The sequence below is a fragment of the Globicephala melas genome, chromosome 4 (genome assembly GCF_963455315.2).
Source record: "Globicephala melas chromosome 4, mGloMel1.2, whole genome shotgun sequence".
NCBI classification, from domain to species: domain Eukaryota; kingdom Metazoa; phylum Chordata; class Mammalia; order Artiodactyla; family Delphinidae; genus Globicephala; species Globicephala melas.
Genome location: NC_083317.1, coordinates 38,600,499 through 38,616,931, shown reverse-complemented (window position 1 = coordinate 38,616,931; position 16,433 = coordinate 38,600,499). Strand labels below are relative to the sequence as shown.

Sequence of the window (16,433 nt, the reverse complement as noted above, 5' to 3'; positions counted from 1 at the left end):
AAATATTATACAGCAATAAAAAGAAATGTGCTATACGCCCAGAAAGACATATTGGAATCTTAAATGCATATTGCTAAATGAAAGTGGACTGTCTGAAAAGGTTACATCCTATATAATGCCAACTATATGACATTCTAGAAGAGGCAAAACTGTACAGCCAATTAAAAGACTGATGTTTGTCAGGAAATTGCAGGGAGGAAAGGAGCAATCAAGAAGTAAAGCACAGGGGTTTAAGGGCAGTGACATTATTTTGTATGATATTGTAACTATGGCTACATGACATTATACATTGGTCAAGAACTATACAACATAAAGAGTGAACTCTAATGTAAATTATAAATTTTAGTTAACAATAATCTATCAATATTAGTTCATCAATTGTACAAGATATACCACAATAATGCAAAACGTTAATAATAGGAGAAACTGTGAGGGAGTGGGATAAGAGTGTATTTGGGACCTCTGTGCTTTCTGATCAATTTTTCTGTTAACTAAAAACTGCTCTAAAAAATAAACCCTATTGATTAAAAAAAAAAAGTCTATTGAACCCAGATCGTAAATAGTAAAGACAATCTTTGCTGATATATTAAGAGCTAATACAATAAAGTTTAATATATCAATTGATTACAGTAGTTTTCTAACCATATGTTTTTCTCTTAGAAAAATGTGTGTGTGTGTGTGTGTGTGTGTGTGTGTGTGTGTGTGTGTATTATAGTTCATTCAGAAAGTAAAACTAGAACAATCTGAAAGTATTGGGACATTAAATATGCAGTCTCTTTGAAAAAAATCAGCTTTTAACTATCTTTTAAAAATAGATTTATAAAATGGAATTAGTTTTTAAATTGAAAGTTTAAAATACTAGATAGTAATAATTTATGTTTATTTTCTCAATATTAGGTTTTACTTGCCAAAATCATTTGTCTCATTTGATTATCCCATTTTTATTTTCTATTAAAATGACTCAAAATTATCTTCAAAAGGTACATTGACATCTGTACTATATATAGATCACATCATTTGGGGACTATTTTTGACTGTCTTTTTGTGAAATTAATTTGCATGCTTAAGATAATGTTAAAACTTCTAAAAAGTTTCATAAATACAGATTTTATAAACTTGATTAAGAAAGACCACTTGAGAGTATATTATTTTAATCTATGAATTTCTTAATTTTTAAACTTGAGAATCTACTCACAAACATATACACTCTTCTTCACTGGGCTTTAATAACACAAAAAATGTTATTTCTATTAATAATACAAACTTTACAGTAACATTTTTAATCTCTGCCCTTAGATCACTTCAAATATTTGGTGATCCAATTACTTTTAATATTTTGATACTGCAAGGACTAAATAAAACATTCTTATCATATATAAAAGAAGACAAATTAACTCATGACCAACATGTGCCAGTAATACATTACTATGGGTAATATAATAAATGAATGTATCTTCCTTGAAAAAGTTGAAAAATAGAGGTTGGGATCTCAAGTAGAGGTTGTACATTAGGCCACCTTTCTTAATGTAGTTAAATGTATTTTTTGTGAAGCGACATAGATCACTTCATGATTCTAGCATGTACACATTTCACGAGCTTTGCAAAATATTTTGGGCTCTATTAAAAATATTTCCAAGGCATCCTCATATATAAATGTGGCATTTTGTTACCTAAAAGAACATTTATTTTAATTTGGAAAATTTAATCTAAAGATAGTTTTCATTTCACCTTTCCTGGTTCCTTTTATATTCTGTGCCTCTGGACCATAGAAAATTTGTGGTAGACAAAATAATTAGAAAATCAGCATTTTACAAGTGAGATGCCAGATGAGTGAGATATGTTATTTTAAAATGCAACTTGTAACATTCACCTTTATGTGTAATATGGCCTGAAAAATTTAATCAAGTGCTTTCTATAATAAATAGAAAAGTAGTGGAAGCATAGTTGATACAACTAACACAGGACAATTTAGAAGACCTGGGCTAAAGAGGTATGCAGGTTTGTGTAGGGAGGATTGAGTAGGTGGGAATTAATTATCTTTTATAAATTAAAAAGGACAAATGCCAAAATCTGCACTTAATGAAGAATCTCTGCCTACATTTGAAAATATTTCTGTTCTGTATCATGTATATCTATAGTGGAAATGAAGTTATAAACAAAATAATAAGAAGCCTCCAAACCCATCTGTATTGAATCTCTTCTGTTATACACAGAATTTTATTTTTTACTCTATTTTATTGAAACAAGTAGAACCAAAGGTAGACTGATAAAGTACATTAGATGGTCCAGAAAAGTAGTAGACATGTATAGTCAAGAATTCAGTTCCTCTAGGCACAAAGTAATTCCGTCTAAAAGAGCAAAACAAGAAAGGAATCTTTTTAGAAATACATTTTTTAACATAATATGTTAAAGAGAGACTGGATTAATTGTACTATTTATTTGCACATTAACTAGAACGGAAATAAAAGCCTCAAGACGGCAAAGATCGGGACTGTAAACTGACCATTTAACTCTTTATATTATTATAGTAATGAATCCAGGAGCGTTCTGGTTATTAAAGGTATATAATACATTTCTCATTTTTAGTCATTAACCTAATTGATCTCATCTAAAACACACAATTTCAACACTGCAGCTTCCAAAGTCAATCCCTCCCTTCATTTCTTTTCTTTTTCTTACCAGTTGCTTACACTGAATTTGTTTAGGCTCACAAGCAGGTTCTCTTCTATAACTTATTTTAACTATGTATTGTTTTAAAAGTTGATGATGTGCATGTATAGTTACTTATTTTATAGGCAAAGCATGGCACAAAATAAATACTAAACAAATGTTACTGATAGCATAAGGTTTCATGATTTAATGATTATATATAATGTACCTTACAACACATATACACTTAAAATTTGCGTTCTTATTTATCCTTACTGGCAGTTCAGTGCCACAGTACCAAAATGCTTTCTCAGAACACCCATTACTCTGAAATATTTTACTAATCTGTCTCTTGTATTTTCCTTTTCAATAACAGTTGATTTTCATGTAATTTTGTCAATGTCACACATAGAAAATGAATATTCACTTATTTTCTTCTTTTCTGTGTTTTGTACATAGTCCTTTCTGTTAGTGGAGATACAATATTCTTACTGAGAATGAAATAAAATCTGACTTATACAATCTGTTCATCTAAAATTTAAATCAGACAAATAAAAAGTTATTCTTTTAAAGGGATTTGTATAAAAATAGGAAGATGAATTAGAATTTCCATCTAAAAAAAAATAGAGTAGCTTTTTCCAGTGCTCAGGTGCAAAGTATGCTATTACCTATTATTTGATATTTGGAAATATTTGTGGTTCACAGTGAAAAATCTACATTTTCTTAAATTTCAAGTTTAAAGAAACTCTCTTCCATCACAGTGACATTAAAATTTAAGATTAATATTTTATAAGGAAATGATTGCTGTGATATATTGTATAGGCTGAGTCCTATTAAACTGTATATCACAGGGTAACAGATTTAAAACATTTAGCCCTAGAAACATAACTCCTCCTCCAAATTGTTCTCATCATGTTCCTTAGCACTATGTGTTTAACCCTTATGTCTTATTTCTCATCAAACTTGCCTTTCCACAATAACACAGGATTTTTATTTCAGGTGTAGTCATAACTTCCCATTATTGTAGGGATATATACTTACTCTTGTCAGTCACCACAGAAAACAATGGCATCTCTTCTGCTCTGGGGGTCCAAAAAGCTGTTCCACTATTTGGGCCAGTCTTTGCAGTTACTCATAATAGGAACATTGCAAAATCATGTGGAATCCTAAATTTATGTCACATAAATTCTAGACTAACCACATTTTTCCTTTTCCAATTCTTCTTTCTATTTTCCCCCACCTGCATCCATGGAATTTCCACATCATACATACTGCAATGTGCATTTATGTGGAGCCATGATCTGTTGTCTCTGGAAATATATATTGAGATCCTTTTATCACTATTCTTAGGTGTTTATGAAGACCACACCCAATTTGATCACTTTGTTCTAATTTTGATGCAAACTGGTACTAAATGTCCCTCTCCACTTTCCATTCCTCAGTTCACCCCTGGGGAATGTTCTGCATCCCTAAAGGAACATTAAGTATTATTATCAGTTAGTTTTAATTAACTTCACATACTTGAATGATGGTATGCTAAAATGCTAGGAAAAATAATTTATATAGATCTGGTCTCTGCCTTCTAGCCATTTACATATTAAACCATGATAGAATGAGTTGTTATTTTTAATTGGCCATCAAGTATAACATTTTTCATGTAAAGCTTTATAAAAATTGTCTTCCTCCATGAAGTTTGCTTAATAATGCACACTGAAATATGGTGAACAGCTAAAAATGCTCAGAAAGTATATATTTATAATAGTTCCATTTTGGACTCCCGAGAAAGTGAAAATGACTTTGGAAGCTAACAACTGGCATCTTATAGCTAGGCTGAAATAGGCTGAACAGATATAAACAATTCTCTAGAATCTAAACAATAATCAGATAAGGCCACTCTATGCCTGTGGGGTGGAATAAGAAAAGGCAAGTTTATTCCATAACCAGGTCTAAAAGGGGACACAGACCAAGATGTTCAGCAACTACATAAATTAGCATGATTAACCACACATCTTTATAATAGCAAATCTAATTTTGTTTTAATATTTGTGCTTTGTAGGTAAAAGTTACCAACATACACATCACTGAATTGCCCCCAACCCTGACAAGCATCTAATTCAGAACCCTCTTCATAATATTTAGAACAAACCCAAATTCTCTAACAAGTCTCTCCTAACTCTTTCTTCCCTACACCCAGAGATTCATCTGGTATGTTGTCTTCTGTGCCATAGCAAACTAAATAAACACAATTTTGCTAGACTACTGGTAGGTTTCCGGGGCCCTCTGGCTGGTGATCTTTAATATTCCTTATGACTTGATTTTTATTATTTTTCTTTTATTATATATTGAAAATTACAGTTGAATTAGTAATCAAAGATTATTTTTAAACAGTCTTATTTGGCTTTATATATAAGTGAAAAAAAGTTTAAATTAAAATGCTGGTGATCTGGGTCCTCTAGACACATCAAATTACATAATTTTCCATATTTGAAAGACATATTGATTAAATAAAAAGAAATAGGAAAGAAATGTTGCTATAGACTGAATGTTAATGTTTCCCCAAAGTTCATATGCTGAAACCTAATCCCCAATGTGATAACATTAGGAGGTAAGGACTTTGGAAGATCATAACTGGGATTAGTACCCTAACGAAGGAGATCGCAGAGACTCCTTAGCCCCTTCTGCTGCATGTGGACATAGAAGATGGCCAGCTATGAGCCAGAGTGAGGGTCCTCACCAGACACTGAATGTGCCTCCTCCTTGATCTTGAATTTTTGGCCCCCAAGACAGTGAGAAATAAATTTCTGTTGCTTATAAACCACCCAGTCTATGGTGTTTTTGTTATAGCAGCCTGAACCTGAGGCACGAGATAGATGGGCCCCAGGGTCAGCAGCTGGATTTTGTTCTCTGTGGACAGAAACTCCAAAATATCAATAGAAGGACAATCGAGAGAAGAGGCTGGGCCCTGCCCAGATAAAAGACCACATATTCCTCATACTCGAAATCAAGGAGACCTCCCCGACTACACATGTGCAGAAAGGCTCCCTGGAGGTCAAAAAGGGAGGAGGTGCCACCCATAGTAAGTGATGTCAACTACCCATAGGCCTCTTCGCTAGAATCCATCTTGGCTAAGAGATGCGCATGCACACAGGAGGACCCTGAGATATACCAAATACAGACGCAGAACTAGGCAAAGCAAGATGACTGGTCAAAGGAAACCCAGAAGAAACGCCCCATAAAAGTGATTCAAACTACCATGATGGCATGACTCTCTGAGTCCACCCATGTGTTCATCCACATGTACTGTACTCTTTTTCCTCCTAATAAATACTTTACTTGCTTCACTACTTTCCATCTCTGTGGAAATTCATTTCTACACAGCTGAAGGGCCAGGGCCTTGTCACTGGTCACTAGTCTCTGGTGGTCTGGTGGCTAGGATTCAGCGCTCTCACTGCCATTGACTGACCTCAATCTCTAGCCAGGAACCAAAATCCTGCTTCAAGCCACTGCAGGCCAAAGCCACCCGAGATCAAACCAACTAAGAAAGAAGACAGTTGATATTTATTGAAGGCTTACTGAATGCCATAAACTTGTCTAGTTTGGACCTCACAGAAATTAATTCTCTAGTTTATAATCAAAACTCAAGCAGTTTCAGTAATTGTTGCAAGGTCTCACTGCAAATAAATGTTGAAATTTGGAAATAATCTCAGTTTGGGCTCTAAAATATGTTTGTCTTCAAATTTGCCTCAATAAGAACAGGAAGGAAATTAATGAAACTAATCTAATATAATTGAAAGTATTCTTAAAATTTTAATAATTTAATAACTACTAAACTAAGAATAATTAAAATATAACAAATAATTAAAAAATAATGATCTGATTGATATTTTCTCTGTTAAAAAGTAAAAAGAAAAGAATGGTACTCCTGGTACTTCTCTGATCTTTTCTCATGATACTCTCTACTTTCCACTCTACCCTGGTCTCACTGATACCCTTTCTGCTTCTAGAAACATAAAAATAACACACATGTTCCTATCTCAGGGCCTTTGTACTTGTTCTTCCCAGTGAATTGTATGTACATATTTTGTTCGAATATTTAAACATATTAATTTAGTTAAAATATTATTTATTTAAATATATTTATATATAATGTAATATATTAAAGTATAAGTAATGTATTGTATAATATATTCATATAAATATAACATTATAATATATTTAAATGATATATTATGTAATATTATTATATAGTATGTAATGATATAATTTAATGTGATACTATATGTGATAAAATATATATTTATATATAAATGCATTATATATATATGTTAATACACACACACACATTCACTATCCTTGACTTCCATTCTAACTTCACTCCTTATCACCGCCCTGCTTTATTTTTTTCCTACAGACTTAATACATAGCATGCTATATGTTGTATTTATTTATTTATTTATTGTGGTATGCAGGCCTCTCACTGTTGTGGCCTCTCCCGTTGCGGAGCACAGGCTCCAGATGCGCAGGCTCAGCGGCCATGGCTCACGGGCCCAGTCGCTCCGCGGCATGTGGGATCTTCCCGGACTCTCAACCACTGCGCCACCAGGGAAGCCCCTATATGTTGTATTTATTAATTTTGATTTTCAGTCACTCCCACCTAGAATGGATATTATAAGCGAACTGGAGTTTGTTGCTTTGGTCGTAGTGGTGATTTTGACACTTGGAGACAATCTCAGTTTGTTTTGTTAAAGTTGTCCTTTTTTGGTCACCTCTGTAACCCCAGTGCCCAAAAGAATGCCTGTTTCATAGTAGGTACTCAATACATTCTTGTTGAACAAATAAATGAAAACAGACTACAATGAGGCATATTAGAAGACTAATATGTAGAGTTAACATTTTAAGGTTCAATGTAATTTCGCATCACACACACAAATATAAACTTGAACTATAATTTATCACAGATAACAAACTCAACAAAAAAATCTCTAATATTGGAAAAAGACAAGTAATAGGATTCAGAAATAAAATTCTTTGTACTCTACTCTTTTCAACTTTGTTACATATTTCAATTCATTCATTTTCATTTTGATAAATATTTATAGATCACCTGCTATATCCCAAGGACATTGCTAAATACGAAAGCGTCATGATTATAAGTCGACCATTTGCTAGTTGTGTGAACTTGGCCAAGTGACTCAACCACTATAATCTTCAGTGTTCTTATCCATAAATTGCAAGTAAAGAGAGCAGTAACTATTCATCAGGCTATTATGCTGATGACCTAACATGAGATAACATGAGTTGAGATAATGCCAGCAAAGCATTCAGCACTGCCCGGGCTCACTGGAGTCATCCAATTTATGTTCTCATCAATTGTGAACAATAATGATGTTGATAAAGAAAACATAACAGATATGCCCCAGTGTTCATAAAGACTTAGCATATTTTAAAAAATAGAAAAAAAATAGTATAATTTTAAAAGAACAGATGGTAAGCCACGTTTGCATATAATAACATTACATTTAGAAAGTTCATCAAGGCTTTTTCAGATTTCCACTTCTCACTGATTCTGCCAAAATTACTGCTCTTCCTGCCCAAAATTTGGAAGATAATTAGGAGTTTTAACCTTCTGATATCTTCTTTCTTTTTCTTCCTTGTCAAGAATGATAATCAAGCAAGGACTCCTTTCCTTTGAATGTGATTAATACTAATGAGGTCAGTTTTACTTCATTTGGCTATAGATTTTGCTGCACATTTTCTGTAACTTCAGAAAATTTTTGAAATGATTTTAAATGTAGATGCAGAGATTTGGCGTCAAATAAAGAGTTATGGAGTAGCGTTTACTTACAGTGTATTTCTAGCACCTGCATGGCCACCTGAGGGGTGGCATTGAGAGATTCATGGTCTACTCTGCAGATGACCGCCACGCCATCGTCGCTTCGGTCCACTCGGAAGTCCAGTGTGCTGCTGACCGTGAAAGTCTTGCGATTTGCATCTTCTTCCTTTAAATATTTTACATCTGAAAATAAAATATAAAATTTTAAATTCTGTGAAGTTCTCTTTCAAAATGTAACAGATTTCATTTACTCGAGACACACTGGAAGCCTCTTCTCCCGATCTTTACACAATTTTAAAAAGTAAATATTTGTTAGTTTCACATTTAATCCATTTCGTTTTGAGTAAACAGAAATAAAACTACTTCAGAAATACATTTTAAAAGTTAAATACAGAAATAAAAGGGAAGGTCACAGCACTTTTTTTTTTATACTCCATTTGAAAAATCAGGCCATTTTACAATATTAATCTCTTTTCTTTAGATTTAAGTTTTATTAAAAGATAATCTTAATTCTCTGAACCACAAGCACAATTGAGAAGAGCAATTTCACAACAATCTGAGTATGCCTAAAAGGAAGCACAGTGTGTTTGAGCTATGATTTTAACATGAACACTGTGAGGTGAACATAATTGCTAAAGAATACCTAAGATGAGAAAGTTGTCATCTTTGGTAAAGAAGGAGAACAGTCATGTGAACATTCTGAATTATTTAAATATCTATCTACCTATCTATATATATTTTCAATGAAATTTCTATTGAGAAAAATGCTCTTCACTTAGCTGAAGAATTCATTTCAGCCTGAATGAGAATACTTTCCTCAAGATGTGAATTCACTTATCAATACTTAAACTTACTGTGCATTATTCAGATTCATCATTGAATGATGCACTTAGGGATTATTTGTTCTCTGTGGAAAAGGGATTTAATAATATTTTCATTTAATTTGAAATTTCTCAAGTCTAAAGTAGCTGATGAGAAGAGGGCAATTTTAATGGCTTAGAAATCAATATAACAGACTAAGGTTAAGATATCTTTTAACAAGATCTTAAATATAGTTGAGGGAGAAAGCTGTTCGAATTCTTAGCATTTCATTTCAAATGAAAAATGATACTTTTTATGAAAAGACTTCTTTTGCATAATATGCATAAAATATTTGATTCTAGCATGTATTAAATATTTTTAAAATATTTATAAATATATCAATTATAAGAAATTAATGTAAGTTCAGCTTCTCCATTGTGCTCTATGCAAAGATTTCACTTGGAAAATAATATCAAATCTTATGTATTTGATGGGTAGATATTTGCATGGTCCACTGCATTTTACTTATTTCCAGAGAAGAATGTCTTTACCTTATTGATTTTAAAAATAAATATTAGTAAAGTATAAAACTAGATAAATGTCACACGTCTTATTTTGAAACTATATGTTTATGACTGTGTTCAGAAATTAGGAAAATAATTATCTAATTAAGATTTTTACCACAAAAAGATTTATGTAATTTAGGCTGTTTTGACACTAAGAAAAAATTCTAACATTTGGAAAGGTGGGAAAGAATATAAAATTCTCAACTCCATCTTTTAACTATAAATTAATCATACAGGATACAGGGCTTTCCATTAACATGTGTCTTATGAAATATCTCATTTTTGTTAACTAAAGTCATTTATGAGATTTTTGCATTTGAAAATTAGATTCAACTTCAGTTAAAAAAATATTAGAGAAAAAGATGAAATGATCTCCTTTCAGTCAAAATATGTCAGGATAGGGAGAGGGGGAAGATGGTGGAAGAGTAAGACAAGGAGATCACCTTCCTCCCCACAGATACACTAGAAATACATCTACACATGGAACAACTCCTACAGAACACCTACTAAACGCTGGCAGAAGAATTCAGACCTCCCAAAAGGCAAGAAACTCCCCACGTACCTGGGTAGGGCAAAAGAAAAAAGAATAAAGAGCCAAAAGAATAGGGATGGGACCTGCACCAGTGGGAGGGAGCTGTGAAGGAGGAAAGGTTTCCACACACTAGGAAACCCCTTCGCGGCCGGAGACTGCGGGTGGCGGAGGGGGAAAGCTTCGGAGCCACGGAGGAGAGCACAGCAACAGGGGTGCAGAGGGCAAAGTGGAGAGATTCCCGCACAGAGGATCAGGTGCCAACCAGCACTCACCAGCCCGAGAGGCTTGTCTGCTCACCCGCCAGGGCGGGCAGGGCTGGGAGCTGAGGCTCACGCTTCAGAGGTCGGATCCCAGGGAGAGGACTGGGGTTGGTGGCGTGAACACAGCCTGAAGGGGTTAGTGCACCACGGCTAGCCAGGAGGGAGTCCGGGGAAAAGTCTGGAGCTGCCGAAGAGGCAAGAGACTTTTTCTTCCCTCTTTGTTTCCTAGTGCGCCACGGAACGGGATTAATAGCACCGCTTAAAGGAGCTCCAGAGGCAGGCGCAAGCCGCGGCTAACAGCGCGGACCACAGAGACGTGCATGAGACGCTAAGGCTGCTGCTGCAGCCACCAAGAAGCCTGTGTGCGAGCACAGGTCACTCTCCACACCTACCTTCCGGGGAGCCTGTGCAGCCCGCCACTGCCAGGGTCCCGGAATCCAGGGACAACTTCCCCGGGAGAATGGACGGTGCACCTCAGGCTGGTGCAACATCACGCTGGCCTCTGCCGCTGCAGGCTCACCCTGCACTCCGTACCCCTCCCTCCCCCCGACCTGAGTGAGCCACAGCCCCAGAATCAGCGGCTCCTTTAACCCCGTCCCGTCTGAGCGAAGAACAGACACCCTCCGGCGACCTACACGCAGAGGCGGGGCCAAATCCAAAGCTGAGCCCCTGGGAGCTGTGAGAACAAAGAAGAGAAAAGAAAATCCCTCCCAGCAGCCTCAGAAGCAGCAGATTAAAGCTCTACAATCAACATGATGTACCCTGCATCAGTGGAATACCTGAATAGACAACGAATCATCCCAAATTCGGGAGGTGGACTCTGAGAGCAAGATTTATGATTTTTTCCCCTTTTCCTCTTTTTGTGAGTGTGTATGTGTATGCTTCTGTGTGAGATTTTGTCTGTATAGCTTTGCTTTCACCATTTGTCCTAAGGTTCTATCCATCTGTTTTTTTTTTTTTTTTTTACTTTAAAAAAAATTTTGTTAATAATTATTTTTCATTTTAATAACTTTATTTTATTATATCTTATTTTATTTTATCCTCTTTCTTTCTTCCTTCCTTTCTTCCTTCCTCTCTCTACCTCTCTCTTTCTTTCTTTCTTTCTCTTTCTCTTTCTTTCTTTCTCTTTCTCTCTCTCCCTCTCTCTCTCTTTCTCTCTCTCTCTCTCTCTCTCTCTCTTTCTTTTCTTTCTACTTTTTCTCCCTTTTATTCTGAGCTGTGGGGATGAAAGGCTCTTGGTGCTGCAACCAGGGGTCAGTGCTGTGCCTCTGAGGTCAGAGAGCCAACTTCAGGACACTGGCCCACAAGAGAACTCCCAGCTCCACGTAATATCAAAAGGCGAAAATCTCCCAGAGATATCCACCTCAACACCAACACCCAGCTTCACTCAATGACCAGCAAGCTACAGTGCTGGACACCCTATGCCAAACAACTAGCAAGACAGGAACACAACCCCACCCATTAGCAGAGAGGCTGCTTAAAATCATAATAAGTCCACAGATACCCCAAAACACACCACCAGACATGGACTTGCCCACCAGAAAGACAAGATCCAGCCTCATCCACCAGAACACAGGCACTAGTCCCCTCCACCAGGAAGCCTACACAACCCACTGAAACAACTTTAGCCACTGGGGACAGACACCAAAAAGAACGGGAAATACGAACCTGCAGCCTGCAAATTGGGGACCCCAAACATAATAAGATAAGCAAAATGAGAAGACAGAAAAACACACAGCAAATGAAGGAGCAAGATAAAAACCCACCAGACCTAACAAATGAACAGGAAATACGCAGTCTACCTGAAAAAGAATTCAGAATAATGATAGTAAAGATGATCCAAAATCTTGGAAATAGAATAGAGAAAATGCAAGAAACATTTAACAAGGACCTAGAAGATCTAAAGATGAAACAAGCAATGATGAGCAACACAATAAATGAAATTTAAAATACTCTAGAAGGGATCAATAGCAGAATAACTGAGACAGAAGAATGGTAAGTGACCTGGAAGATAATATAGTGGAAATAACTACTGCAGAGCAGAATAAAGAAAAAAGAATGAAAAGAACTGAGGACAGTCTCAGAGACCTCTGGGACAACATTAAATGGACCAACATTCGAATTATAGGGGTTCCAGAAGAGGAAGAGAAAAAGAAAGGGACTGAGAAAATATTTGAAGAGATTATAGTTGAAAACTTCCCTAATATGGGAAAGAAAATAGTTAATCAAGTCCAGGAAGCACAGAGAGTCCCATACAGGAAAAATCCAAGGAGAAACACGCCAAGACACATATTAATCAAACTGTCAAAAATTAAATACAAAGAAAACATATTAAAAGCAGAAAGAGAAAAACAACACACAAGGGAATCCGCATAAGGTTAACAGCTGATCTTTCAGCAGAAACTCTGCAAGCCAGAAGGGCCTGGCAGGACATATTTAAAGTGATGAAGGAGAAAAACCTACAACCAAGATTACTCTACCCAGCAATGATCTCATTCAGATTTGATGGAGAAATTAAAGGCTTTATAGACAAGGAAAAGCTGAGAGACTTCAGCACACCAAACCAGCTTTACAACAAATGCTAAAGGATCTTCTCTAGGCAAGAAACACAAGAGAAGGAAAAGATCTAAAATTACAAACCCAAAACAATTAAGAAAATTGGAATAGGAACATACATATCGATAATTACCTTAAATGTAAATGGATTAAATGCTCCCACCAAAAGACACAGACTGGCTGAATGGATACAAAAACAAGACCCATATATATGCTGTCTACAAGAGACCCACTTCAGACCTGGAGACACATGCAGACTGAAAGTGAGGGGATGGAAAAAGATATTCCATGCAAATGGAAACCAAAAGAAAGCTGGAGTAGCAATTCTCATATCAGACAAAATAGACTTTAAAATAAAACTATTACAAGAGACAAAGAAGGACACTACATAATGATCAAGGGATTGATCCAAGAAGAAGTTATAATAATAGTAAATATTTATGCAACCAACCTAGGAGCACCTCAATACATAAGGCAAATAATAACAGCCATAAAAGGGGAAATCGACAGTAACACATTCATAGTAGGGGACTTTAACACCCCACTTTCACCAATGGACAGATCATCCAAAATGAAAATAAATAAGGAAACACAAGCGTTAAATGATACATTAAACAAGATGGACTTAATTGGTATTTATAGGACCTTCCATCCAAAAACAACAGAATACACATTCTTCTCAAGTGCTTATGGAACATTCTCCAGGACAGATCACATCTTGGGTCACAAATCAAGACTTGGTAAATTTAAGAAAATTGAAATTGTATCAGGTATCTTTTCCGACCACAACGCTATGAGACTAGATATCAATTACAGGAAAATATCTGTAAAAAATACAAACACATGGAGGCTAAACAATATACTATTAGTAACGAAGTGATCACTGAAGAAATCAAAGAGGAAATCAAAAAATACGTAGAAACAAAGGACAATGGAGACACGACGACCCAAAACCTATGGGATGGAGCAAAAGCAGTTCTAAGAGGGAAGTTTATAGCAATACAATCTTACCTTAAGAAACAGGAAACATTTCGAATAAACAACCTAACATTGCACCTAAAGCAATTAGAGAAAGAAGAACAAAAAAACCCCAAAGCTAGCAGAAGGAAATAAATCATAAAAATCAGATCAGATATAAATGAAAAAGAAATGAAGGAAACAATAGCAAAGATCAATAAAACTAAAAGCTGGTTCTTTGAGAATATAAACAAAATTGATAAACCGTAAGCCAGACTCATCAAGAAAAAAAGGGAGAAGACTCAAATCAATAGAATTAGAAATGAAAAAGGACAAGTAACAACTGACACTGCAGAAATACAAAAGATCATGAGAGATTACTATAAGCAACTCTATGCTAATAAAATGGACAACCTGGAAGAAATGGACAAATTCTTAGAAATACACAACCTGCCAAGACTGAAGCAGGAAGAAATAGAAAATATGAACAGGCCAATCACAAGCACTGAAATTGAAACTGTGATTAAAAATCTTCCAACAAGCAAAAGCCCAGGACCAGATGGCTTCACAGGCAAATTCTATCAAACATTTAGAGAAGAGCTAACACCTATCCTTCTCAAACTCTTCCAAAATATAGCAGAGGGAGGAACACCCCCAAACTCATTCTACGAGGCCACCATCACCCTGATTCCAAAACCAGACAAGGATTTCACAAAGAAAGAAAACTATAGGCCAATATCACTGAGGAACATAGATGCAAAAATCCTCAACAAAATACTAGCAAACAGAATCCAACAGCACATTTAAAGGATCATACAACATGATCAAGTGGGGTTTATTCCAGGAATGCAAGGATTCTTCAATATATGCAAATCAATCAATGTGATAAACCATATTAACAAATTGAAGGAGAAAAACCATATGGTCATCTCAATAGATGCAGAAAAAGCTTTCGACAAAATTCAACACCCATTTATGATAAAAACCCTGCAGAAAGTAGGCATAGAGGAAACTTTCCTCAACATAATAAAGGCCATATATGACAAACCCACAGCCAACATTGTCCTCAATGGTGAAAAACTGAAACCATTTCCATTAAGATCAGGAACAAGACAAGGTTGCCCACTCTCACCACTCTTACTCAACATAGTTTTGGAAGTTTTAGCCACAGAAATCAGAGAAGAAAAATAAAAGGAATCCAAATCGGAAAAGAAGAAGTAAAGCTGTCACTGTTTGCAGATGACATGATACTATACATAGAGAATCCTAAAGATGCTACCAGAAAACCACTAGAGCTAATCAATGAATTTGGTAAAGTAGCAGGATACAAAATGAATGCACAGAAATGTCTGGCATTCCTATACACTAATGATGAAAAATCTGAAAGTGAAATCAAGAAAACACTCCCATTTACCACTGCAACAAAAAGAATAAAATATCTAGGAATAAACCTATCTAAGGAGACAAAAGACCTGTATGCAGAAAATTATAAGACACTGATGAGAGAAATTAAAAATGATACAAATAGATGGAGAGACATGCCGTGTTCTTGGATTGGAAGAATCAACATTGTGAAAATGACTCTACTACCAAAAGCAATCTACAGATTCAATGCAATCCCTATCAAACTACCACTGGCATTTTTCACAGAACTAGAACAAAATATTTCACAATTTCTATGGAAACACAAAAGACCCCGAATAGCCAAAGCAATCTTGAGAATGAAAAATGGAGCTGGAGGAATCAGGCTCCCTGACTTCAGACTATACTACAAAGCTACAGTAATCAAGACAGTATGGTACTGGCACAAAAAGAGAATGATAGATCAATGGAACAGGATAGAAAGCCCAAAGATAAACCCACGCACATATGGACACCTTATCTTTGATAAAGGTGGCAGGAATGTACAGTGGAGAAAGGACAGCCTCTTCAATAAGTGGTGCTGGGAAAACTGGACAGGTACATGTAAAAGAATGAGATTAGAACACTCCTTAACACCATACACAAAAATAAACTCAAAATGGATTAAAGACCTAAATGTAAGGCCAGAAACTATCAAACTCTTAGAAGAAAACAAAGGTCAAACACTCTATGACATAAATCACAGCAAGATCCTTTTTGACCCACCTCCTAGAGAAATGGAAATAAAAACAAAAATAAACAAATGGGACTTAATGAAACTTCAAATCTTTTGCACAGCAAAGGAAACCATAAACAAGACGAAAAGACAACCCTCAGAATGGGAGAAAATATTTGCAAATGAAGCAACTGACAAAGGA

The 16,433-nt window shown here is 35.5% G+C and overlaps 1 protein-coding gene across 4 annotated transcripts in view; it reads right to left on the bottom strand.

Moving 5' to 3' along the window:
* CADM2 (cell adhesion molecule 2) overlaps window positions 1-16,433 on the bottom strand; it is a 1,069,280-nt gene that overhangs the window by 124,180 nt on the left and 928,667 nt on the right. For all 4 annotated transcript variants that reach the window (XM_060297930.1, XM_060297931.1, XM_030860960.2 and 1 more), the window contains one exon: window positions 8,495-8,665. In XM_060297930.1, coding sequence (XP_060153913.1) covers window positions 8,495-8,665 — 171 coding nt within the window. The remainder of the gene's footprint in view (window positions 1-8,494; window positions 8,666-16,433) is intronic.